Below are 25848 nucleotides of genomic sequence, written 5' to 3'. Positions count from 1 at the left end.
TAACTACGGTGAATTTTGACCAGTATCTGGCAGCTAGGTTTCCTTTGCCCCGTCGTTTTTGGTTGGGTAATGGTCTCTGTTAGCTGCTGGGTCTTGTGTGAATGACAGCCTCAGGATTCTGATTTTTTCTTGAAAGTAATGTGCTAGATTGTCTACGTCTTGTTCCTGTAATGCTAGACCTTCTGTATTGTATTGAATTGAGCTGGATTTCATTCCTTAACTAACCCAAATGGAAATGAAACATTCTTATATTCAAACAATGCCTCTCTGTACAAAATATTGATACACACCTACCATCTCTCGTTCTCTAATCTTCTTATATACCTCATGTACAGACTTTCCAGATATTACTGCTCAGCAGGTTAAAAGATTCATTTGTATATTCAACTGACAGTAACTTTCATTTGTAAACATACCTGCTGCCTCAGAAGAATGTTTGTCATTTCTATTCTATAGAAACAAGTCATACAAATGAAAATGCAGCAGGTTTGTCATTCCCTCAGAATACACCAGAACACTAAGGTAGGATTAAGATGGAAGAAATACACTCTTCTTTCCAGTGCATGTAGTCCAATGCTTCTTCTAGCACCGCTTACTTCAGTGTGTTCAAAAAATTCTGTCAGATGAAATTAAGTCTCACAAAACTCCTGCCCCACTTTAACAGCATTCTTAGCATGCTTTGAAGGCAAAATCTGTGTGTAGGCAGGGATCACAGAGAGCACGGAACAAAGTGAAAAGCTAAGAACTAAAGAGCCTCTGGTACTATCAAATCATATTTCTACACACTTCTACTGCTTTCACACCCAATCACAATTAAAAAAAAGAAAATGATCAAATGTTTCTTTCATAGAGTGATATTTGTTAATTATACACATACACACACACACATACATATATATATATATATATGTATATATATATATATATTTTTAAATTTATTTATTTATTTTTTCTTGGTTCCTCCTTCTAATCCAGAATTCTGCCAAAAATTATGTTCCAAATACGGTTCATTTCTCCTTCATCCAGTTTTTCATTCCTTTGAAAAGGAAATTTATCCTCTATCTCAGGATGACACTCTGAAAGCTTGCGCGAAACTGTTTAGTCAGTCAATTTTTACTGCAGCATATATTTTGCGAATGAACATATACGCTGCATAGAAGCCAATGGTGCCAGTGAGAAGCCAGAAGGACAAAACCATCAGAGCTGTATATCCAAAGTAAAGAAGAGAGGGAATGAATTCCACGATGTCTAGCTGGAAAAAAAAAAAAATACAGCAATGTGAGTCTAGTCTTTGCAAGTATCAGTTATACCAGGGGTGTCCAACCTGCGGCCTGAGGGCCGCATGCGGCTCGGTGAAGTATTTTGTGTGGCCCCGGTCGAGGGCGATGCAGTGTTTTCCTCTGCTGCCCTTGGGTGTTTACCATCTTGCCAGCTCCCTCCTCTGTCTTGCTGCAGTGTTTGTGCAGCCCCAGAAACATTTTCTTTTAGCCAATGCGGCCCAGGAAGCCAAAAGGTTGGACACCCCTGAGTTATACGTTTCTGAGCTTTACTATTCCTTACCTCCATAAATATAATTTTCATTGTTTTCTCCCAGTATGAGTGTGCTAAACTCCAGTTCAAGCATACTCTGACATGAATGTTTAAATGCATATTCAAACATTTATTGGCATACTCTCACCCTGGATATCACTACCAACTTCCAAGTCTCAACAAACACACCCCTCCAATAGTGGCAATCCTGTATATAATGAAAGCTGTATTGCCCATCATTTTAGCTCTACTACTCTACAAAACCACAAAAGATGACCATCTAGAAAAGAGAACTCTAAAGACAGACCAGCTGATATTCAGTGCTATCTGGCCAGCTGGGAATGATTCCTGGCCAGCCAAATAGCACATAGCTTGCTATCTCTTGCTGAATATTCCAGTCCCTGGATTGGTTGGTAACCAGCTATGTTGCATGACATAGCCAATCACTGACAATATTCAATAGCTGGCTGGCTAAGGATAGGGTTACTATATGGCTACAGAAAAAGGAGGACGGATTGAGACATCTGGGTTTTACTTCCACTAAAAGCAATGAAAGTAAAACTTGGATGTCTCAATCCATCCTCCTTTTTCTGGAGCCATAGAGTAACCCTAGCTAGCTAAGGCTAGTGACTAGAAAGACCCGCCTAAAAAGTCAGGTCTTTTTTTGGTTGCTAGGCCTTAGAAGCCAGCTACTAATATTGGCAGCAACTGGCTAAGACCATGGTAATGAACTTTGACCCAAATATTCAGTGCTGCTGTCCGTATAGAGACCTGGCATTGAATAGTTTGGAACTCTGGATCACTGCAGACCGCTGGAGGTACCCAGGCTGCCTCCTACAATCTCAGTATCGAGCAGAGAGAATCTATGTTCTTCATGAAGCATATTGAGACCACCTTTCAAATCCACTGGCCTAGGTAAACTGGTGTGACTACTATTCCTTCACTGCCTGAGTATAATAAGTGTGCATGGACTTTCACAAAGCACATTTTTAGTCAGTTTGAAACAAGACATTTCTGTGGGAGTAAAAACAGACACACAATGGATTTTATGCCTACAAATAAGTATAAATTATGTTGTCAATTTTAGCACATACAATTTGTAGCTGCTAATTTTCAAAGAGAAACAGGAATAGTTTCTCTGAAAACTGGCTGCATTATATGCAGGCTGAAAATGTCCATGGACATTGCAAATAATAGATGAGCTACTGAAAATCTTGCCTATTATGCTGAAAGAGGTGTGGCATCTTCAATATTATCAAACATAGATACTAGCTTGTTTGCAAAATATAATGACAATGACAACACCTCTATACAGGCAAGAAAATCATGCTGATACAACTAGACCTTTCTGCAGCCTTCGACTTGGTAGACCACGACATGCTTCTACAAACTCTCGACTCAATAGGAATCTCAGACAAGGTACTTGCATGGTTCAAAGGATTCCTGCAATCAAGAACTTACAGAGTTAAAACAATGCAAGAAAAATCAGAACCATGGTCTAACCCCTGCGGAGTTCCCCAAGGATCACCCCTATCACCCACACTATTCAATATATACATAGCCTCCCTCAGCTACTACCTAGATAATCATGGCATAAGTTCATACAGCTACGCAGATGACATCACTATTCTCCTGCCCTTCGACCAACCAGAACCTGTCATGACTAGCATAATACACAAAACTCTAAAATCAGTTGAAATTTGGTTTGACAGAGCACAAATTAAAACTTAACCCTGACAAAACAAATTTCATCCTACTAGAAAACAATAAAACTCCAACATTAACTAATCTTGTAATAAACTCAATCTCATATCCAATACAACCTACACTAAAATTGCTAGGAATCACAATTGACAGAGGCTGCACCATGCAACCCCAAATTAACAAAATAATAAAGGCATCGTTCATGACCATGAGAAATCTAAGAAAAATCCGAACATTCTTCGAAAAGAAGCTATTCCTACTATTGGTACAATCTCTTATCCTTGGGATGATAGACTACTGCAACATACTATACTTACCTTGTCCCACGACCATGATGAAGCAATTGCAGACAATACAGAATACAGCCCTGAGACTTGTATATTTCCAAAAAAAATATGATTATATCACAGAGGCATACCATGACTCGCACTGGCTTCCAATAGAAGCGAGAGTACTTCAAATTCTACTGCTTACTTTACAAGGCTCTCAATGGAGAGGGCCCAACCTTACTGGAATAGCCAACTAAATCAATCCTCCTCAACCAGACACAGAAGATCCCACTCACTTTTCTCTCACCCATCATCCAAAGATGTCAAATGAAAAAAAACTTTATGACAGCCTAATAGCCTCCAAAGCAGCTAAACTGGACAGACAAATCACTACTCTGTTATCTTCGACTTCAGACTACAAAGCCTTCAGGAGAGATATTAAAACCATACTCTTCAAAAAACACATAAAACCTATCCAGCACAACCAATCCCAACCAAATAGCTAACACTCTATTTACCCTTAGATCTCTCTAATACTCTTTTATCTACCAAACGTTATCTAAAACCCATAATTTCACCCTATTCTTATCTCCTAAAGACCTCCACTTCCCTTTGGTAACTCTTTACCCAACATATATTACCTTAAAAATTCTATGTCATCGCTTATTCTATTCCTTCAAATTTTGAATGTAATTTTTGTTTTAGTTTGGATGTAATCCGCCTTGAACCGCAAGGTAATGGCAGAATAGAAATCACTAATGTAATGTAATGTAACACTGAGATCCCAAACCACTGGAGGCAGTTTGAGAATAGGTTTGACATTGAAAAGTCCTTTCATAAATTTGGAAACCACCAGATGAGCAGAGAGGGGTTTCCCTTTGATAGGCTGATGGAAAGTAGCAATTGCACCGAGATGGACTCGGATAGATGTAGACTTGAGGACAGAGGTAGATAAGTTCAAAAGATAATTCAGAACAGAAGATAAGGAGGAATCTTGAGGCTACTTGTCATGAGAGATGCACCACTTAGAAAATCTGGTCCATTTTTAGTGATAGCATTGTCTAGTGGCAGGCTTTCTAGAAGCCTCTAAAATTTCTCGTACAGGTTGAGAAAACTGAAGTTATGTTGAAAGGAACCAAGCTGTCAGGTGTAGAGACTGCAGGTTAGGATGAAGCAGAGACCCTTGACTCTGTGTAAGCAGAGATGGAAAAACTGGTAGAAGGTATGGCTCCCTGTTGCTGAATTGAAGTAGAAGGGAGTACCAAGGTTGTCTCAGCCACCGAGGAGCTATCAGAATCATGGTGGCATGATCGTTCTTCAGCTTGTCAAGAGTCTTGAGGATGAGAGGGAATGGAGGAAATGCATACAGGAAGAGATTCGTCCATTCCAATAGAAAAGCATCTGCCTCGAGGCTATGAGGAGAGTATATCCTGGAGCAGAACTGAGGCAGTTTGTGGTTGTGGGGAGATGCAAAGAGATCTATCTGAGGAGTTCCCCACTGAGAAAAAATGTGATGAAGAGGCGAGGAATTGAGTGTCCATTCGTGAGGTTGCAGAAGACGACTCAATTTGTCCACCAAACAGTTTTTCACCCCCTTGGATGTAGACAGCTTTCAGGAAGGTGTTGTTGAGGATTTCCCAGTCCAAAACTTTCAGAGCTTCTTGACAAAGAGAGAGAGATCCTGTTCCTCCCTGTTTGTTGACATAATACATGGCGACTTGGTTGTCCGTCCGAATGAGGACTATCTGGTCGTGAAAAAGATGTTGAAAAGCTTTGAGAGCACTGAAGCTCGCTCTGAGTTCCAACAGATTGATATGTCACTGACAAACCGTGCTGGACCAATGGCCTTAGTACAGAGACCATCGATGTGAGCCCCCCAAGTGTAGGTCGACGAATCTGTCGTGAGGACCTTCTGATGAGGGGGTGTCTGAAACCATAAACCTCTGAAGAGACTGGAAGAGAGCATCCACCAGTGGAGAGACTGCTTCAACGAAGAAGTGACTGTAATGTGTCGAGAGAGTGGTTCGCAAGCCTGCACCCACTGAGATGCCAGGGTCCACTGAGGAATTCTGAGGTGAAGTCTGGCAAAAGGAATCATGTGAACGGTCGAGGCCATATGACCATCATGTGTACCATCATGTTTCTCGCTGAAAGTGAAGGAAGGGAAGACATTTTGTGACACAACTGAAGAAGAGCATTCAGATGCTGTTGAGGAAGGAATGCTCTGAGTTGGACAGTATCCAGAACAGCTCCAATGAACTGTAGATTCTGAGAGGGCTGAAGGTGGGATTTGGGGAAGTTGATCTCAAATCCCAAACTTTGTAGGAACCACATAGTCCGTTGGGTCGCTACAATAACCCCTTGAGTCGCTACAATAACCCCTTGAGTTGTTGAATCTTTGATGAGCCAGTCGTCTAGGTATGGGAACACCTGAAGACCATGGTTTCTTAGAGTTGATGCTACCACCACCAGGCACTTGGTGAACACTCTTGGAGATGATGCAAGGCTGAAGGGTAGCACTCTGTATTGATAATGCAGATTCCCCACCCGAAACTGAGGTACTGACGGGAGGCTGGATAAATGGGAATGTGAGTGTAAGTCTTTTTGAGATCCAGAGAGACTAACCAATCGTTCTGATCTAGAAGGGGATAAAGGGATGCCAGGGACAACATGCAAAACTTTTTTTTGACCAAAAATTTGTTGAGAACCCTGAGATCCAGTATGGGTCGCAGATCTCCCGTCTTCTTCAGAACTAGGAAGTAATGGGAGTAAAACCCCTTGTTCTGCTGTTCCAAGGGCACTTCCTCGATGGTACGGAGATGAAGCAGGGCTTGAGCTTCCTGAAGAAGAAGGGCGGTCTGGGATGGATTGGAAGGATACTCTCTTGGAGGAGACTCTGGTGGAATCTGAGTGAAATGAAGAGAGTATCCTTTCCTGATAAATGACAGTACCCAGAGGTCGGTTGTAATGGACTTCCATCTATGGTGGAGACGACCTCCTATGGGAAGAGGGGAGAACAGAGGCAGAACAATGGAGGTTATGCTCTGTTTGAGATAGTCAAAAAAGCTAAGCAGCCTTAGGTGCAGCAGAAGGCTGAGGTTTCTGCTGCTTCTGCTGCTGTTGTTTCTTGGGAGGTGCTCTAGTGTAAGGAGCTGCCCTTGGAGGATAACGCCTCTGGTAGGATGGAAGAGGTTGAGAAGGCTTTGCAGGAGCTGGTTTAGGCTTTGGTCTGAAAATAGAAGCTAAAGATTTTTCATGTTCAGACAATTTCTTGGTGGCAGCCTCTATGGATTCATCAAAGAAGTCATTGCCCTCACAAGGAATATTAGCCAGACGATCCTGAAGATTGGGATCCGTATCGATGGTGCGAAGCCAGGCCAGGTGGCGCATCACTACCGAGAATGCAGTGACCCTGGAGGAAAGTTCATAAGATGACTGAAGAGTTGAGTTGAGTTGAGTTGAGTTGAGTTGCGCCAAGGTAGCAGTGACTTGTTGGAACTTCAAATGTCTATGTTGGTCAAGGTTTTTTGTGAAACCTGGAAGTATATCAATCAGGTACTTAAAGTAGTGAAAATAAAATTATAGTTGAGAACTATGGAAGCCATCATCGAATCTGATAAAGGCGACAGCCAAACTTGTCCATGGTCTTACCCTCTCTTCCAGGAGGTACTGTGGCATAGAACCTGGAAGGATGGGTCCTCTTCAATGAAGATTCCACAAGACCAGTAAGTTTGACTTCGGTTCCGGGGAAGATGGCGGAAGCGCTGATAAAAGATAGCATCGATGAGCATCTAGAAAGGAATAAACTGATGAAAACAAGCCAACATGGCTTCTGCAAGGGAAGATCATGCCTAATGAACTTATTGCACTTCTTCGAAGGAATAAACAAATGGATGGACAAAAGGGACCCCATAGACATAGTATACTTAGATTTCCAAAAAGCTTTCGACAAGGTACCCCATGAACGACTACTACGGAATCTCGAAGCACTCCCAAAGCCTCAGCTCCTTGCATAGAGTGTGAAGATTCCAATCAAGACACTCGCAAAGACTCGACTCCTTGCATAGTGTGTAGACTCAGCTCGAGGCACAGGCAGGGACTCGACCTCGTGTGAGACTGCTAACTGCCCAGGCTGGACTGCAGGAAGCAGAGTCGAGGTAAGACTGTATTTGCTCAGTAACTGAACAAATTCCTGCTCTAAAATGGTCTGGATAGTAGCCTGCAATTGTGGATCCGAGTCTGAAACTGGACCACTTGCTGAGGCTAAAGTCTCCGAGGTGGTGGGAGAAGCACGCTTCAACTTAGAGGATTGATGCTTGGATATCTTGAGGACCACCGCAGGAACCTTCTGCTTAGGTATCTGACCTGAGGGAAGCTCAGGGGAAGATAAGATGGGTGTACTCAAGGCCAAGGACGATCCAAACGAGGAAGGTCTGATGAGACTCGAGGTCAGAGTAGTGGAGACAGGAGGACACCCCGCTGAAGGCTTGACCGAGTCAGAAGTTGAAGTCGAGGGTGTAGCTGAAGAGTCCATCCTAAACAGCTTTTCCACTTGAATCCGACGATGTTTGAGGGCTCGAGGTTGAAGGGTAGCAAAGCGCGCACATGACTTCGGACTATGGTTATGCCCGAGACACCAGAGGTGTGGGTCCGTGAAGGAAATCGCACACTGGCACTGGCTACACTTCTTGGAGCCTGTGACTGGCCGGGACATAGAAGGGAAGATAGCTGCTGTGAAGTCGAAGCCCGCTGGCTGCGGGCGCGCGATCCGCCCCGCCAGTCAGTCGACGAAAAAATAAAACTTTTGTTTTTTTAAAGTAAAAGAAAAGGAAAAACACACCAATTCGGTAATAAGAAATTAAAACACAAACCGCGGTGAAGAGAAGGCACGAAGCGAACGAAGTTCAGCGCAGAGTGTCAAAAACACACTTCTCGACTCCGTGGAAAACTGAGGAGACATGACTTGTGCTGGGCGGGAAGGCACTCTCGCATGTGCGGTGCGGCAGACTCGAAACTTCTAAGTTTTCTACAAGCAAGTCTACTTGCAAGGCTGTCCGCATCCGGGCTCCGTGGATGACGTCACCCATTTGTGAGAATAGGCTACCTGCTTGTCCTGGGATAACTGATTTTACAGGTCTCCAGTACATAAAGATATTAAGATGATAATCTAAAAGTTAACAATACAATTGTACTAGAAAGATGATTTAGGGATTTAGTGAGAGGGGAATTTGGGGGGTAGGATGGGAGGGTTGAGGAAGGGAGAGGGGAGGGATTGAGGAGAACAAGTGTATGTTTATTTAATATGATTTAATATTTAATATGGTTCAAATAGCCCAAGATTGGCTTAGAATCTGTTTATTATTTGATATTTGTATTTTAAAGAAAAATTTTCAATAAAAATATAAAGAAATCCTATGTACTTTTCTCAAGTTTCTTGAATTCATACTTTTCCTAAGACACTAGAAAAGAATGAACAAACCCAATACTAATTATCTTACCTTGTTTACAAAGTAGAAAATAGCATAAATCAACACGTAAAAAGCTGATCCTCCAGAAACCAGAAATGTTCTCCACCACCATCGATAATCCTGACAAGATAGATAAAAAGATGAAAGGCATATCAAATAAATAGTTGTAATATACCTGACCTCCCTCTGGCTCTCATCATTCTCTACACATAACAAATATTTACTTATTTATTTATTACATCTCATTCTCATCTTAAGCTCTGTGCAGCTTACAAAAAAACACAGACACACATCTATATTATCACTACCAATACTAACCCCATCACAAGCCCTAACTTGCATCCACCCTCCAAAAGCCTCCTATACCCCATTTATCCCACAACAGAGACATCAACATCTCAATTCATAATCATGTAGAAAAATGACAACATTCCACTACTCACCAACCCCATAATCACAAATTTTAATTCCTCACCGCAAATAAAAAAAGCCTTATACTCCTTGCTAAAATCCAAAACCAAGGCAGCCACAAAACCTCTTTTGAATTCATAGTCAGAGGGCCATACGGAAAAATGCTTGATTTCTAGTATCATGTAGGCTTACTTCAGGAACACCTAACATCCTATTCTCCACAGAGCATAGATACCCAGCAGGGACATTTTTTACATCCGCTATCAAAGAAACATAGAAACATGGCAGATAAAGGCCAAATGGCCCATCTAGTCTGCCCATCCCCACTAACCATTATCTCTTTCTCTCTCTGAGAGATCCCAGGCACAGTTGAATTCAGACACAGTCTCAGTCTCTACCACCTCTTCTGGGAGACTGTTCCATGCATTTACCACCCTTTCTGTAAAAAAGTATTTCCTTAGATTACTCCGGAGCCTATCACCTCTTAACTTCATCCTATGCCTTCTCATTGCAGTTTCCTTTCAAATGAAAGAGACTCGACTCATGCGCATTTATATTACGTAGGTATTTAAACATCTCTATCATATCTCCCCTCTCCCGCCTTTCCTCCAAAGTATACAGATAGAGATCTTTAAGTCTGTCCCCATACGCCTTATGATGAAGACCACATACCATTTTAGTAGCCTTCCTCTGGATTGACTATCCTTTTTATATTTTTTTGAAGGTGCGGCCTCCAGAATTGTACACAATATTCTAAATGAGGTCTCACCAGAGTCTTATACAGGGGCATCAATATCTCCTTTTTCCTACTGGCCATACCTCTCCCTATGCAACCTAGCATCTTTCTAGCTTTCGCGTCACCTTTTCAACCTGTTTGGCCACCTTAAGATCATCACATACAATCACACCCAAGTCCCGCTCTTCTGTCGTTCTTCACCCCCTAAACCAGTGGTCTCAAACTCGTGGCCCGCATGCGGCCCCCCCAGCTGTTATTTTGCAGCCCGTGGTCTAGTACCTGAACTCGCAATCTGGGCAACTGCAACTGGGCAACCCAATCCCGCAATCTGGGCAACTGCCTGCTGCTGTCGTGTATGCCGGGACTCCTGCCTTCACGTATTGTGACAAACCCAGCACCAGCTCGTTTTGCCCCTGGTAAGATCCGGTGCAGAAGAGCTGACCAGGTTGATTCTGGCGGTCAACTTGTGGCTGACCTCTCTTGCCCCTATATTCAGAGCAATAATGGTATGGAACAGAGGCAGGCAGACTGGCAACATCAGCCTCCGGGCTATAGGGCAGCTAGAGAAGCCAGAAGGAATGTAGCTGCACTGAGTAAACCCAGGCAGAGAAAGGCTGCTTTAGAACCAAAGCCCATCCCCCGCTACAGGCTGAAGGGGATTGGCTCTGAGCTGCATAAGAGCAGGCTGAGGCAAGCAGCAGGAGGAGGAGGAGGAGCGAGTGACCAGGGTGAGTCACTCCCACAGCCCAAGGCAGGGCAGGAGCCGTGCAGCCCAGCAGCAGAGCCAACAGTTTCAGATTGGCCTATGCAGGAGGTGGAAGAAATCTTCCCTACCTCAGACTTCCAGATTGCTGACTGTGTGGAAGGAATGGAGGTACAAGCTACTGGCCCTATGATAGAGAGCCAGACGTAATGCATGGACATTGAATGAAAGGAAGTGAGTAACTGTGAAGCAATTAGTGTTTTGGTTTTTTCTTTCTTCTTGTGCTTTCTTTCTGTGCAAGAAAAGCCTGAAGAATTTGCTATGTGTTTGGGCTTTATTATGATTTTTTGTTTAAGCACAATACTTACCTGAATACTGACTACTGGATTTACTTAAAGCCAAGTTTGAGCAAAAGAACCTAAAGGTTGAATATTTAAGTTTATTTTTGAACTGTGAAAATCCTGCTGTGGTTCCTGTTCCTGGGAAGCTAATTAGCTTATCTCCCTCAGCTGTTTGTTTTTGCCTTCCATGAGGTAGCTGAAGAAAGGCTGGGTGCTGAGCAAGGCTGTGCTGTGGTTTACTGCCTAATGAGGTATCTAAGATTGTTTGTAACAAGGGTTTGTTCTGAAAGTTGCCTGACTGCTGAAAGACAGCTGTTTCATGCCTCTAACAAATATTGCTGGGAGAGAATTTAACTTGTGTTTGAACACCATTATAAAGTGCATTTCTGAATCAGAATACAAGGTCTCAGGCAAAACCACCTGTTTTGGTATTTCTTTATTTTTGCAATGGACTTTGTTTTGAATGAAATGCTAAAGTGACTTTGTTTTACGTTGCACCTTTTTGACCACTGAGGTCAGAATAAACATCTTATTCTTGCTTGAAGAAAGTGGTGTGACTGGTGGTGTTTTGAAAACCCATACTTACCTTGTCTCTCCCAGGCTAGGCAGTCGCCTAGGGCCAACTGAAAAGTCCTGAAGATATCCCTGGTTAGAGGGGACACGCCAGAATCCCAGTGTTTGTCACACGATAACTCTGCGCTGAGGAGGGTTGGTGACAGTATCTACCAGATACGCGAAGGCAGGAGTCCCGGCATACGCGATGGCAGCAGGCAGTTGCAAGTCAGCAGATGCTGGCGCGATCTTGCACACTGGCAGGAAGAGAAGCTCCGGTGTTGGCATCAGCTGACTAGCAACTGCTTGCTGCCGTCCCATATGCCGGGACTCCTGCCTTTGTGTATCCGGCAGATACGTGAAGGCAGGAGTCCCGGCATACAATGCAGCTGCAGGAAGTTGCTAGTCAGCTGATGCCGATACCGGAGCTTCTTTTCCTGCCTAGTGTGCACCAGGTACTGCTGGACAAGGGAAGGAGGGGAAGAAGGGAGAAGGGGTACTGCTGGACAAGGAGAGGAGGGAAAGAAGGAGAGTTGGAAAATTAGGATACCATGATGGACGACGTCAAAAGCTGCGGAGAAGTCGAATTGTAGAAGAACAACGAATTTGTTGTGAGAATGGAGTTGTTGCACCTTAGAGATTAGTGAGGCCAATAGGGATTTGGTGCTGAAGTTGGGTCTGAAGCTGAATTGGTGGGGTAGGAGAATAGAAAATCTTTCTAGATAGGATGAGAGTTGAGTGGATATGATAGATTCTAACATCTTGGTTAGGAGAGGGATATTTGCTATTGGACGGTAATTGGATGGTATGGAGGGGTCAAGGTCGGTCTTTTTCAGTAGAGGGGTCAGAGCAATGTGTCCCATTTCAGAGGAGAAAAGGCCCGATGTTAGGGCAGAGTTTATAAGTTTGGTGAGGGAAGTGATGGCCTGTGTAGAGATTTTCTCAAATAGGTAGGAGGGGAAAGGATCCAAGGTACACTTGCAAGTTTTTAGTTTGAGGCAGTTTGGAGACTTGCGATTCGGAAACAAGCTCAAAGACAGTCCAGGATCTGTCGGCTGGAATGGGATTGGAGACTGGTAGGGTAGGGTTGAGGTCAGTAGAAGCCATGGAGTTGTAGGAGACTGTAGGCGGGAAGGAGCATCTTAGGGTGGTAACCTTTTCATTGAAGAATTTTGCTATGGCATCGGCTGACAGAGACGAGGGGAGCAAGGTGGGGTCCTTTTTTGTAGTTAAGGAGCGCCAAATGTTAAACAACGCACTGTTCTGGTTGTTGGATCTGGAGATCTTATCTCCGAAGAAGTTCTTCCTGGATTTTTTTAGTGTTGAATTGTAAAGTTTAATATTGACCCTCCAGGTCTGTCTATCTGAAGGGGATTTAGATTTTTTTCCATTTGCGCTCCAAAGCGCGACATTTCTGTTTCAGTTCTCTGTGAAGTGGGAGGTACCAGGGGGCCTTTCGAGGGTAGGAGATGGTTTTAGTGGATATTGGAGCAAGGGAGTGGTAGATGGATTCGGAGAGGGAGATCCAGTTGCGCCAATTGGATTCAGAATCTGTAGGCTTAGGATTGGAGAATTGATTGAGGAATTTGGACCAGAATAGATCGCTCGATGTTTTTTGCGGAAGGTTATGGAGTGGGAGGAGCGGGATGGGGATTCAAGGTGTGACATGAAAATGGGGAGACAGGTAGCCCCTAAGAAGTGGTCAGACCAAGGGACTTGTTCCCAACGAGTGTCGTCGGTTGAAGTTTTGAAAGCGGTAAGATCAAGGAAACTGGTGAAGTTTAGTGTGTGCCCCTTTTCATGGGTTGGAGAGGAGGTAGGTGGGGGGAAACCTAGAGAGGTAAGGAAGTTGTTAAATTCAATCATGTCCTTGCTGATGGTATCGTCAAGGTGGAGATTAATATCACCAACGATCAGTAGTCTTTGAAATTTAAGGAAGGCGTTTGTTATGGCCTCAAAGACGAGATTGGAGGAGTTGATCCAAGGGGTAGGTAATAACAAGATACCCAGTGGGTGAGTGCGGAGTTCATCGTTGACTGAGGCAAGCATATATTCTAGAGAGGCATGACTGCCCTTCTCGAGGAGCTGGACATCAAAGAAAGATTTATAGAGGAGTGCCAGTCCGCCTCCGTTTCGATTGGATCTGGGAGAGAAGAGACCTTGGTAACCGTGGGGGAGGAGTTCGTTTTGTGTGAATAGATCGTCTTTGGCGATCCATGATTCCGTGATGCACAGGAATCCAGGGTCGAGATCGTCAAGAAGGTCCTTCAAGATTTGGGTCTTGTTGCATGCGGATCTGGCATTGCAATAAAGTGTCAGGACTGGGGTAAAAGAGTCAGAGGCAACGTTGGGAAGGTTGGCAGGGGGCAAGGGCTTTAGAGAATCGTGGTTGACTTTTCGGGGTTTTTTCTTGAAAGGGTGATTTCTGGTGCGTATCAATGTGGGGATTCTGAGGCCAGGGCAGATATTACTGGTGTTTGCGGGGTCGAGTAGGTTGGAAGAGGGAGGTTTCAGACAGAGGGAAGTATAGAGAGGTGAGCAGTGTAGGAGGAGAAGGATCCAGAAGGATGGATTAATGGCAGGGTTAGGACTAGATGGTTGGTGCGTGAGAGTCTGCAGCGGGGTGGGGGGGGTTAGTGTTAGCTCAGGAAGGAGCAGGGGACTTAATTAGGCTGGCTGAGTGAGAGAGCCAAGAATAGGAAATAGAGGTGTTTTTTTTGTTTGTTTGGTTTTTTTTTAGGGATTGATCAGACTAAAAGTTATTGAGTACAAAAAAATGATCAAAGATAAGCGCTGCAAATATTAACTCCCAAACAATCAATTCTCCTTCACTGAACAGCATAGAACTCTTAAAAATAGTCAATTCCTTATTTGATATCGATTTACATTAACGTTCCCACTCAGACCTCCCACCCTCAGCGGCAAACCTAGCTGACTACTTTGCCACAAAAATTCACAATTTGAAAATGTCTCTCACAACTACAAGCACAGACCCATCAATCAATCCACCTGCTCTAGCAAATGTAGGCTCTAGTGCTGACATGATCTGGAACCACTGGGTCTCCCCCTTTACCTGACCACCGGCTACTTCCCGCTGGAACTCGGGCACATTCTGGTGACTCCAATCATCAAAACCCCCAAAGAACCAGTCTCTTCGACCGCCAACTATAGACCCATCGCCAACATACCTCTCTTCCTCAAACTAATGGAAGATCTAGTTAATCTTGATCTCATGACATACCTTGAGAAGTTTAACATTCTACATGACTCCCAGTCAGGATTTCGCACAAACTACAGTACAGAAACTGTCTTAGCATCCTTAACCAACCACCTCTTCCAGCTGTTTTCTCTGGGAAAAAGCGCACTGGTACTTCAGTTTGACTTAAGCAGTGCCTTTGACCTTGTCGACCATGCCATTCTGATCAGATGCTTCGATTCTATAGGCATCTCAGGACAAGTACTAACCTGGTTCACAGGTTTCCTAAAAAACCATACCTACCAGGTCCATAGAGATGGAAGCTTTTCCCATTCCTGGTGCAACCCCTGTGGAGTCTCCCAGGGCTCCCCTCTCTCTCCCTCTCTGTTTAACATCTACATAGCATCTCTGGGACACATGCTTTCCAATTTAAACCTGAAATCATACATATACGCAGATGACATTACAGTTATCATCCCCATAACCTCACTGACACAAGAAACTGAACAACTCACCTCCTCTGTTCTCACTATGGTAGAACAATGGACCACACAGTTCAAACTAAAATTAAAACAAAGCTTTTCTTCGCAAGTCCCAACCATAAACTAACTAATACCTCTCTGAACCTAAACGGGCTAACTTACCCAATCAATTCCACCATTAAAATCATTGGAGTCATCCTGGACCAATGCTTGACTTTTGGAGTACCTTGGATTACCTCAATATCATATATTTGGGATCCTTCAAGAAAACCATCAAACATCTGAGAATCATCCAAAATACCGCCGTTCATCTCATTTATGGTCTCAGAAAGTCAGATCATGTTAGCCCGTTCTACAGAAAACTTCACTGGTTGCCAATGGAGGCAACGGTCATCTTCAAGTTTGCCTGCCTCTGCTTCAAAACCATAACTGGTACATCCACAATTTACCTATCGCATTACTTTGAGTTTCCTGGCACCACTCGCACACGTAGTGCCCATATATTTGCCTTCCCCTCTCTGAAGGGCTGTGTATACAAGAGATTTCTTGATAGAACACTGTCATTCCAAGCTGGCAAATGGAATAATTGTCTGTCCACCCTCATTTCATGTGCACCCTCCTACCAATCCTTCAGGAAATCAGTCAAAACCTATCTCTTTGATAAATTTCTCTGATTCCTTCCTACCCTGCTATATCACTGCATTACCTGCTGTATCTCCGATTTATTTTCGATTATACCTAATCTCCTTCTGCTCACTAATGTAACTGAAATTTGTTACCAATGTATTTGACAATATTCTCTAACATCACTGTATACGTACAGTCTCTTTCTCTGTAAACCGCTCTGAACTGTTTGTGATATTGTGGTATATAAATAAAAGTTATTATTATTATTAAATTTTAGCTGCCAAATTTCAGACCATTCTTCAAGCTTCGCCAGGTCTTTAAACTGACTTCTAAAACTAAATGGCAAATAGTGCAATCAAGCAAACTTTACTTGAATACAGATTTAGAAAAAAGCCACATTTATTCTACATTTATTGCATCTGGTTTTTAGAAACACTCAATAGAACAGCATTCATATAATCTAACCATCCCAGTACCCGGATCAACCTAAGATGTTCAGGCAACAACCACCATCAATGAATTAATCAATTACAACTGATTAATTAATGAACTGTTTTATATGGAAATAACAGTGGCCAGACTCCTAATTTCAAACTTTATTTCACCTCTATGACACTACTTGAAAAAAAACAATTATCTCAGGCAACATCAAAATCAAACTTGGCCTAATAACCCATAAAATTTCAGTTTTCCTCTTGTTCAAACACAATCTATATCATCAGCAAAACTCAGAACTCCTACAATAAAGCTATAATGATCTTATCACACTTCTTTTCTATAGATAAAGATCATCATTAAGAGCAGAAGCATAAAAGAAACACTGCAAAATCATATAGTTTCAAGTTTTATTTAAAATTTGATAAATCGCTTAATCACATTTCAAAGTGATGAACATTGATAAAAAGGAATTTACAACATTAAAAGGAGACCATATATCTTACATACAAAAGACACACAGGATTTACAGAACCAAAAAGGAAAGAAGGGGAGGAAATACAATATTAGACAGGAAAGAAGATGAATAGGAGAAGAACAGCAGGAAGGGTAAGGAGAAACCAAAGAGAATGGAGAGAATAGGAAGAAGACTAACTCTGCAAGAAGAAGAAGAAAAGTTGAATGTAATGAAGATGGCCTGACTAACCAAGCTAAAGATCAAATGCATCTTTAAAAAGGAAACATTTTAAGTTGCTCTTAAATCTATCCACTGAGCGTTCTTCTCTTAAATGGATTGGAAGAGAATTCCACATTTGTGCTGCCATGACTGAGAAGATGTACTGTCGACGAGTGTTAATAATTTTAAGAGAGGGAACTGTCAATAAATATTGCATTGGATATGAGTAATCTTGTGGAAGCGTGTAATATGCACCATAGAAGCCATGTGACCTAGAAGTACCATCATTTGTCTAGCCAAGATTGATGGATGATAAGTCGGATGGTAAAGATGAATTAAATTCTCTTGTCTTTTCTGAGGGAGAAATGCTCTCAGATAAATGGTGTCTAGCATAGCTCCGATAAATTGCAGATGCTGAGGGTTGAATTTGGGATTTGGGAAAAATGATTTCAAACCCCAACCGCTAAAAGAGGAGAATTGTGAACTGAGTTGCTGCCATCACCCCTTATGAGGTTGGATCTTTGATTAGCCAATCGTCCAGATAGGGAAACACTTGGAGAGAGACCCTGAGCCCGCAATGCTGCTGCCACTACAACCAGGCACTTAGTTAATACTCTGGGAGAGGATGTAAGGCTGAAGAGTAGGACTCTGTATTGCTAATGGCGCTGCGCTACCTGAAAACTGAGGTCGGATGCACAGGAATGTGAGTATAAGCTTCCTTCAGATCTAGAGAGCATAGCCAGTCGTTGCGATCTAAGAGGGGATATATAAGTTGCTAGGGACAATATATGAAACTTTTCCTTCATGAGAAACTTGTTCAAGCCCCTGAGGACTAAAATTTGACATAAACCTCCCGTCTTCTTTGAGATGAGAAAATACTGAGAGTAAAATCCCCGATTCCTCTGGAGAGGTGAAACCTGTTCTATTGCTTTGAGAAGAAGAGATTCTATCTCCCAAAGAAGAAGAGATGTCTGCTGATGGTTGAAAGACGACTCTCTTGGAGGATGATCTGGAGATACAGTGATGAAGTGAAGAAAGTATCCATCTTGAATCACTTTTAGAACCCAGATGTCTGTGGTTATCAATTTCCAATAATGATAGTACAATTGGAGCTTACCTCCAATTGGTTGAGGAAGAGGAACAGTGGCTATGCTCTCTAAAAGCTTGTCAGAATGACTGAGGGGAGTTGCTGATTGAGTTTTCTGAGGGCACTGTTGCTTCTGCTTTTTCTGCTGGAGTCTAGGAGGAGCAGCTGGTTTTGAAGAAAAACGCCTTTGATATAAAGAAGACTTACAAGATTTAGAAGTTGAGGATTTAGGCTTGATTTAACCAAAGCATCCCAATGTTTCTCATGGTCAGTGAGCTTTTGTTTAAAGCTTTCAATAGTCACCAAAAAGCTCCTCTCCTAAGCAGGGAATGTTAGCTAATCTGTCCTGAAGATTGATATCTATATCTGAGACTTTTAGCCATGGGAGACATCTCATGGCCACTGACATAGCTGAGGATCTGGAAGATAATTCAAATGCATCATAAGCAGATCTTGCCATATACCTTCTAAGCTAAGGTAAGGGTACAAAATATAAGATGAAATTCTTGCAGAAGTTGAGAAGACATGTATCTATCAAAAGAAGGCAATTTCCGAACTAGATGTTTGATATAGCAGGAGATATAGAAATTGAAATTTAGTACTCTGTTCGCCAACATGGAATTTTGGTACAGGCGATGATCAAATTTGTCCATAGTGCGCCCTTCACGTCCTGGTGGCACTGAGGCATAGACTCTCAATGGAGTAGATTTTTTCAAAATTGACTCCACCACTAATGACTAGTGCTCAAGCTGTGGTTTGTCAAAACCCAGTGAAGAAATTATTTTATACAGAATCCAATTTTCTGGGAGCCACTGCAATGTTGAGGGGCGTTTCCAAATTCTTATGAAGACTCTCTTTGAGAGTACCATGTAATGGTAGTCTGAGAAGTTCTTTAGGAGGCTCATCATAATCTAAGGCAGTGGTCTCAAACTCAAACCCTTTACAGGGCCACATTTTGGATTTGTAGGTACTTAGAGGGCCTCAGAAAAAATAGTTAATGTCTTATTAAAGAAATAATAATTTTGCATGAGGTAAAACTCTTTATAGTTTATAAATCTTTCCTTTTGGCTAAGTCTTAATAATAATATTGTAATTTATATCTAAAGAGACATATGATCAAGAAACTGTTTTGTTTTACTTTAGTGATTATGATAAACATACCGAAGGCCTCAAAATAGTACCTTGCGGGCCGCATGTGGCCTCCAGGCCGCATGTTTGAGACCACTGATCTAAGGCCTCCAAGTATTCAGCACTGTAGGAAGAATCAGTTTCTAACTTGACTGGTAGCTCTTTTCCCAACTGCCTAATAAATTTAGTGAAAGAAAGTTTTTCAGTATGAGATTTAGCCCTTGGTGGAGACTTCTGTGGAGACTTTTCCAAGGGAGTATCATAATCCTCTGTTGTAGAATCAGACAAGTCCTCAGTTGAATCAGAATGCATGTCATAAATGTCATGCATGTCAGTCATAAATGGGCTTTGGTGAAGGAGTGTGTTGAGAAGATCGATGCTTACCTTGAGTCTGGTGCCAATCCGATGACGAGGTATGATGCAAAGCTCTTTTTCTCTTCAAAGAACATGAGGGAGTGCGATGTTTTCTTTTTGAAGCGCGTGAAGAAGAACAATGCTTTCTGTACGTAGACCATTGAGAGAAGGAGGAAAGACGATGTCTCGATGACCTGAATCGGTGTCTCGATGAGGATTGATGTCTAGGCGTCGAGCGTCAATGCTGTTCGGGTATCACTAGATCTAATAGCCTTATGCTGAGGCTGGGCCAGTATCGAGGGAGTCAATACTGGGGTAAACAATTAGAATGCAGCACCCAGCTCTGCTTGGAAAAGCGCATCGAACTTTACACATAAGGAAAGCACCAATACCTCTGGCCAATCTTACAATAAGTAGGGAGCTTTGATTCACAGATTGTTTCAGGCAAGCCATTTAAATGCAGGTTACAGTGACGATATGTATTTTCTAGATAAGTCTACCTTCTTTTATAGTTTAGATATCAAGACTTGCATGTCATGTTGTTATTTCCCTTGAGTCTGCAACTGATCTTTGAAATCTGATAATTGCTATGGTACATCTAGTTTCTCATCGATTCTGTTGCAGTTTTTGCTCTAAGGAGGATTTCACCATTGTGAGAAGTTCTGTTACAATTTTGGCTGCCCATGCCAAGCTAACCAGTAGAAGATCTGCTGTCTTATCCTCCGCCATCTTGGATTTGTCAGCATAGCCGCAGTCTCTTTTCTTTCCTTGGTATTTTAGAGATCATTGCTGAAAAAATCAGTCCACTGCAAGTATCTATTGATGTTCTAAAATTTCTTGACTGAAACGTGATAGGTGTGAGAGCTGCCAGCTGAAGGGTTAAGACCCCACCAAGTCATACATTTTAAAACCTGCTATAAATATACAATGGAAACTCTATAGAAATAAGTATCTTGGCAATGATCTGACTAGGATACTTGGACTGAATATGGAGCCATAAGTTGGTAAGAAAACCACCCAAACTAAAAATTACATCAATCATATGTCTACTAGCAAATGTAGGAAACAACGTGCAGTTGGTACTCAAAATTGCAAGATTCATGTGCTTTGCCTGATTGCAACTTTTAGGTAAAAATTGTTATGCATTTTCATCCTGTTTGGACTCCCGTAACTGCACCCTAATTATTTCTCACCTCAACAGATTCTTTCCACCTCTTTCTTGCTGCTAGGCTGAAGTGAAGTGCAGTGAAGGAGCAGTAACGATACCACCACTGCTGTGATACGGCCTCATGACTTTAACCCAACCACCTCTTCTGATCCATGGGTGGCGGTTTCTGAATTGAGAAGTGCAATGTAGAACATAATAGTGTAAGAGGATTTAATGTGCTTACCTGGACTTCCACCTTGACCTGTGAGCATGGCCTGATAATATCTGGAATCAACCGAGTCTGCACTGATCTCAGCTCTTTTGGAAAGGCATGAAAATAATCTAGCTTGAAGTGAAGAGTTTTGTTAATTTATCCCTCTAGGTGTGGTATACTCATGACAGGATGAAGCCATAAAAAAGTATCTTCAAATGTACAATCAATGTAAGAATTTTCCGGGTGATTTCTGGTCAATTATTTCTATGATTAATGCTATTTTTTATTTCATGTATTATTATTATAAGCAGGTATGATTACTCATGAGTCATAATGGGGCTAGGACACTATTAAGATTGGGTGGAAATGACAAGTGCCTTCTTAATTTCACTAAGCTTGATTCCTGGGCAGTGAATCCCTTGCCTCCTCCCATTGGACGTGGAGGCTACCTTGGGTACATCTTTGGACTCCAATTTTGCCCTTGATCCTGCTTACCTTTAATCCTTACCTTGGTGAAGTCTCTTCAGGCTTCAAGAGGGGAATGAGAGGGAAGAAGACCCTTAGGAGACCCCTCAGGAGGGGCATTGTGCTGCTGAATCAAACCTACCATAATGTCTATGAACTGTGCAAAAAGTGCATATTTTCCTGTCAGCACAAATAATACTTTTGCAGGAGGACTTCATCTTTGCCCTAGCAGAGGGCAAACATCTGCTGACTGTGACAAATGGTGGATGTTCTATTCTGGGACATTCCAAGGAATGCTTCAGGCCACAAGAAAGCCACAATGTCAGGTCAAGATGACATGGTCAAAGTGACATCATCTGTAAATAAAGCTGTTGGCAATCTACAAGCAAGATTAGGAGGGGGGAGTGAGGATGCTCAACCTTAGGGATCATTGATCTTAGTATTAAGAATGCATTGTCATGGGGAATAGAGAAGTCATATTTGACACCAAGAAATACCATGCTTTTTCTCTGATTGTCCAGCACTTTTTATTGTAAACCGCCTCAAACTATTATGGCTTTGGCTGTATATAAGAATGAAATTATTATTATGCTTCATTATGACATAATTACCAGTGTGCATACCATCCAATCAACAAAAATGGCAATTGTGACAATCCAATAGAAACTAAGTATGTAATTTGTAACCAGAAAGCACTCTTAGCCCTTGGCTACTAAACTAGGGTATAAAAGTACGTTTCAGAACGGATCACACATAACAGAAGCCGGCAACTCTGTATGTTATCCATTGGCCTAATTTGCTGTGACTTTATTACATGTAAGCTGACTTGTTTATTACAAATAAATCTATATTATATATAGCAATTGGGTTGTTGGTGTGAGGTCATTCAAATTACTTTGGAAGTGCTAGCAGCGCATCTTCACCTGTGAAGCACCTTTTGTAGGCAACATTGCAAACTACACAAAATATAAAAGCCAATATTGACCAAATCTTTAACATCTAGTTACCACTTCTTACCCCAACCCTTCTCTGAATAGAGCTTCCCCTTACCTCAAGCAACAATCTTCTATTGAATAGGGCATCTCAGCTTTCATCAGTCAACTCTCTTTCATCAATCAACTCTCACTTCTTACTCACTCTAATCTTCTAAGGGGACTCAAACCATTTTTTCCTTATTCTTACCTCTGCACAAAGCTGGAAATAAACCATGACAATGCTGATTTGTGAACAGGACACTACCAAGATGATGAAGACAAGGAAGAGGAAACCAAAGAGATAGTAGAACTGATTCTCCCAAATTGCCTGCAAGACATAGCACAGTCTGTAGGATCTATTGTCTCGCATATATTCCATAGAGACATAAACAGACAAGCAATGTGGAGAAACAAAAGATTAGGTTCTTACATTTGCAAATCTTCTTTCTTGTAAATCCATACTTTAATCTGGGACCATTGGGTTATTTCTCTATACCCGCCAGGACTTGTAGGAAGCCACATTATTCAGAGTCTTGAGCTCCTCCCCTCTTGTCCCAGGACTGCCTCCTTAGAAACCAGTTCTTGCCAAAGCAGCCAGAAACATCCGTAGAGGACAAAGACAAAAGAGAGGGGTACGAAGACACTCCCCGACAAATCAGTCTAATCTGTTCATAGGAAGAAATTCAAAACAGCAACAATCAAAAACAATTAACCCAGGTCATTAAACATTATAAACCTGAACAACAAAAAACAGTGCAATACAGAGATATAGTCTGCACTGTCAGAAGGGGGTGCTAAACTCAGTCTGATGGCACTCTTAGAAAGGCTTGTCAGAAATCATGTCCAGCTTACCAGTACTTGGAAAGGCAGACAATCAGTGAATCAGCAAGCACAGGTCAGGTTCTCAGAATAAAGTGCGGATTTACAAGAAAGAAAATTAGCAGAGGTAAGAACCTAATCTTTTGTTCTTGTACAATCCCACTTTATTCCAGGTCCGTTGGGATGTAACGGAGCAGTCCCAGAGAATCAGGGTGGGACTGATGAACCTGCTGCCAAAACAGAGGCATTGAAAGCATCATTCTCCCATTTGGCCAAGGCTGAACCAGAGAGTCAAGGCCTTCGCAACTGGCCTTGCAATGTCGATTGAAGAACTGAGCCTCTTTCTCAGTGGCCACTGAAACCATGAGATCGAATGGGAGATGACCCCACTGTTCCAATATGTAATCGAATGCCCACTGGGACAACCTAGATAATTCGCCTGGATGCTGACTAAACCAGCCACGCATGCCGCTGACAGTGCCACAAGAAGTCTCTCTGCCCCCCGGAAGAAGCTGGGCCTCCATGCTCAAAGCAACATTCAATGTGCCCCCAGCCAGTGGACAAAAGCAGAAAAAATGCAGATGTCCCGAGGCCGCCAATGACCTGGGCTCTGGACAGGAGGGATCCCCCATCTGACAAGGATGCCTGCTGAAGGGAGACTGTCAGGAAATGCAGATCCAAAGAAAAAATGAAGTTGAGGGGAAAACTCCTCTCCTAAAACAGGAATCACCCTCCACGGACCTGTCTTGTCACTCTGAGAGGACTTGCAATGCGGTATCCCAAAAAATGCACTTGCTGTCTTCGAAGCGCTGCCTGCACACTCTGTATGGCCCCCTTAAAGCCAATTTTAAAGGCACATGGGCAGAAACAGTGGCAAGACCCCATACACAGGTCGAGGGCACGGTGTCCAAAGTTCGCCCTCACGTTGTGCCTCAGTACACAGGGAACATGGCAGCTATCAGACCACCATCCATCGAAAATAGAACATGAGCCCACCTAATCCTGCTCTGGTGATGCCAGAATACGGCTGTTCGTCTTATTTTTGGTTTAAAAAAATGGAAGCATATTACTCCATTCTATCAAAAGCTTCATTGGCTGCCATTGGAATCCAGAGTCTTATTTAAGTTCTCATGTATCTGCTACATGCAGTGTTTGGCATGCTACCAGGCTATCTTACCCCTCATTTTACCCTTAGTTATATTAATAAGAGCTCTCGAAGAGTACACTTGTTTGCATATCCCTCAATAAAATCCTGTCATTACAAAAGGTTCCTTGACAGAACCTTTTCTTTTCAGGTGGCCACACTGAATACATGGCTTGCCAAAATTGCGTTAGAAGCTTCCTCTTATTTTTTTTTTAGTTCAAATCTTATTGGAATTATAGGTAACAATACAGAAAAAGAAAACAAAACTTAGACATACATGTGTGTTTAACTCTGTGTCAGCAATGATCAAATACAGCATAGCTAGTATAAAGCATCAACAAGGAAAAGCAGGATTCTAAACTCAACAGAGCTATACCATAAACATAGCTTCAAGCAGGAGAAGGTGTGCTATAGCACTGCCATATTCACAATTCAAAAGAAACAGGATTAAATGCCTACATAAACAGAGCTTCCTTTTATCTTGATTTTAGAAAACAGATAAAAACTCAATTATTCAATAGACTGGCAACCTAATGTATCTTATTGCTTACTTATAATTTTTATCTCATTTTAAATTGTTTGTATCTTCCCACTGTAAGCTTTTAACTTTGCCGGAATTTTAGATGATTTCAATTTTAAATATCTATTTTTACTGTATGTATAATGATTGATTGATGTGAACCGCCTGAAACTCCCAGGTGGTAAATAAAAATAAATTATTATTATTATATGGATTGTTTTCTTGTATAAAAGAAGCCTGTAGATGCTAAAAATAACTTTTAAATCAAATCAGGAAAATCCAAGATGGCCGCTGTGGGTGCCAATTTTAACATAAAATTGCCCTGCAAAAATGGCGATTTTTGGATTTTAGTGGTGAGGAGGGCTAGGGCACACCTGGAAAACCCTCAAAACCTCTTTCTGGAGACCCCCCAAATTGCTGATTCGGGTTGTCAGCCTGTCTACTCACTGTGCAAATGTGCTGCCTGGAACTGCACAGAGAGAAGCCAAAACTGCTTGCAGGGACATCCTCTGCCTCAATAATACAGCAAGCTCCCCCAGACTGACAACACCAGCCAGGGACCTCCACCTCCATTGGACACCAGCACAAACATGAACTGGCAGAGGGATGTAGTAGTTTCTGATCCCAGGCACACCTCCACGGAGCCACTCACCCTGCTCTCAACCTAATAGCCCTGATCTGAAGTGCAGGCTTCCAGAGGGAGCACTGCCCTGCAGCCAACCCCCTTGAAGCAGATTAAGTGCAAAATCTGCAATCTCTCGCAGGGTACCTCTGCAGCACGAGGCTGAAAATCTGATGGAAAAGACAGATTTAAAAAAATAAACACGAGCAGAACAGACAAGTTCCTACAGCCTGGCTTGTAGGAA

The 25848-nt window shown here is 42.4% G+C and overlaps 1 protein-coding gene across 4 annotated transcripts in view; it reads right to left on the bottom strand.

Annotated features, from left to right (window-relative positions):
* Positions 1-358: 358 nt before the first annotated feature.
* TM9SF4 (transmembrane 9 superfamily member 4) overlaps positions 359-25848 on the bottom strand; it is a 158678-nt gene continuing 133188 nt past the window's right edge. For 3 of the 4 annotated variants that reach the window (XM_033914646.1, XM_033914647.1, XM_033914650.1), the window contains exons 16-18: positions 22708-22827; positions 9002-9091; positions 359-1252 (exon numbers count right to left, since the gene is read on the bottom strand). In XM_033914646.1, coding sequence (XP_033770537.1) covers positions 1103-1252; positions 9002-9091; positions 22708-22827 — 360 coding nt within the window. In that variant the 3' untranslated portion in view covers positions 359-1102. The remainder of the gene's footprint in view (positions 1253-9001; positions 9092-22707; positions 22828-25848) is intronic. The other variant, XM_033914649.1, reaches the window with a different exon arrangement.

Source organism: Geotrypetes seraphini, chromosome 11 (genome assembly GCF_902459505.1).
Source record: "Geotrypetes seraphini chromosome 11, aGeoSer1.1, whole genome shotgun sequence".
In the NCBI taxonomy this organism is placed as follows: Eukaryota; Metazoa; Chordata; class Amphibia; order Gymnophiona; family Dermophiidae; genus Geotrypetes; species Geotrypetes seraphini.
Note: the sequence above shows the minus strand (reverse complement) of the source record. Positions and strands in the feature narration are given on the sequence as shown.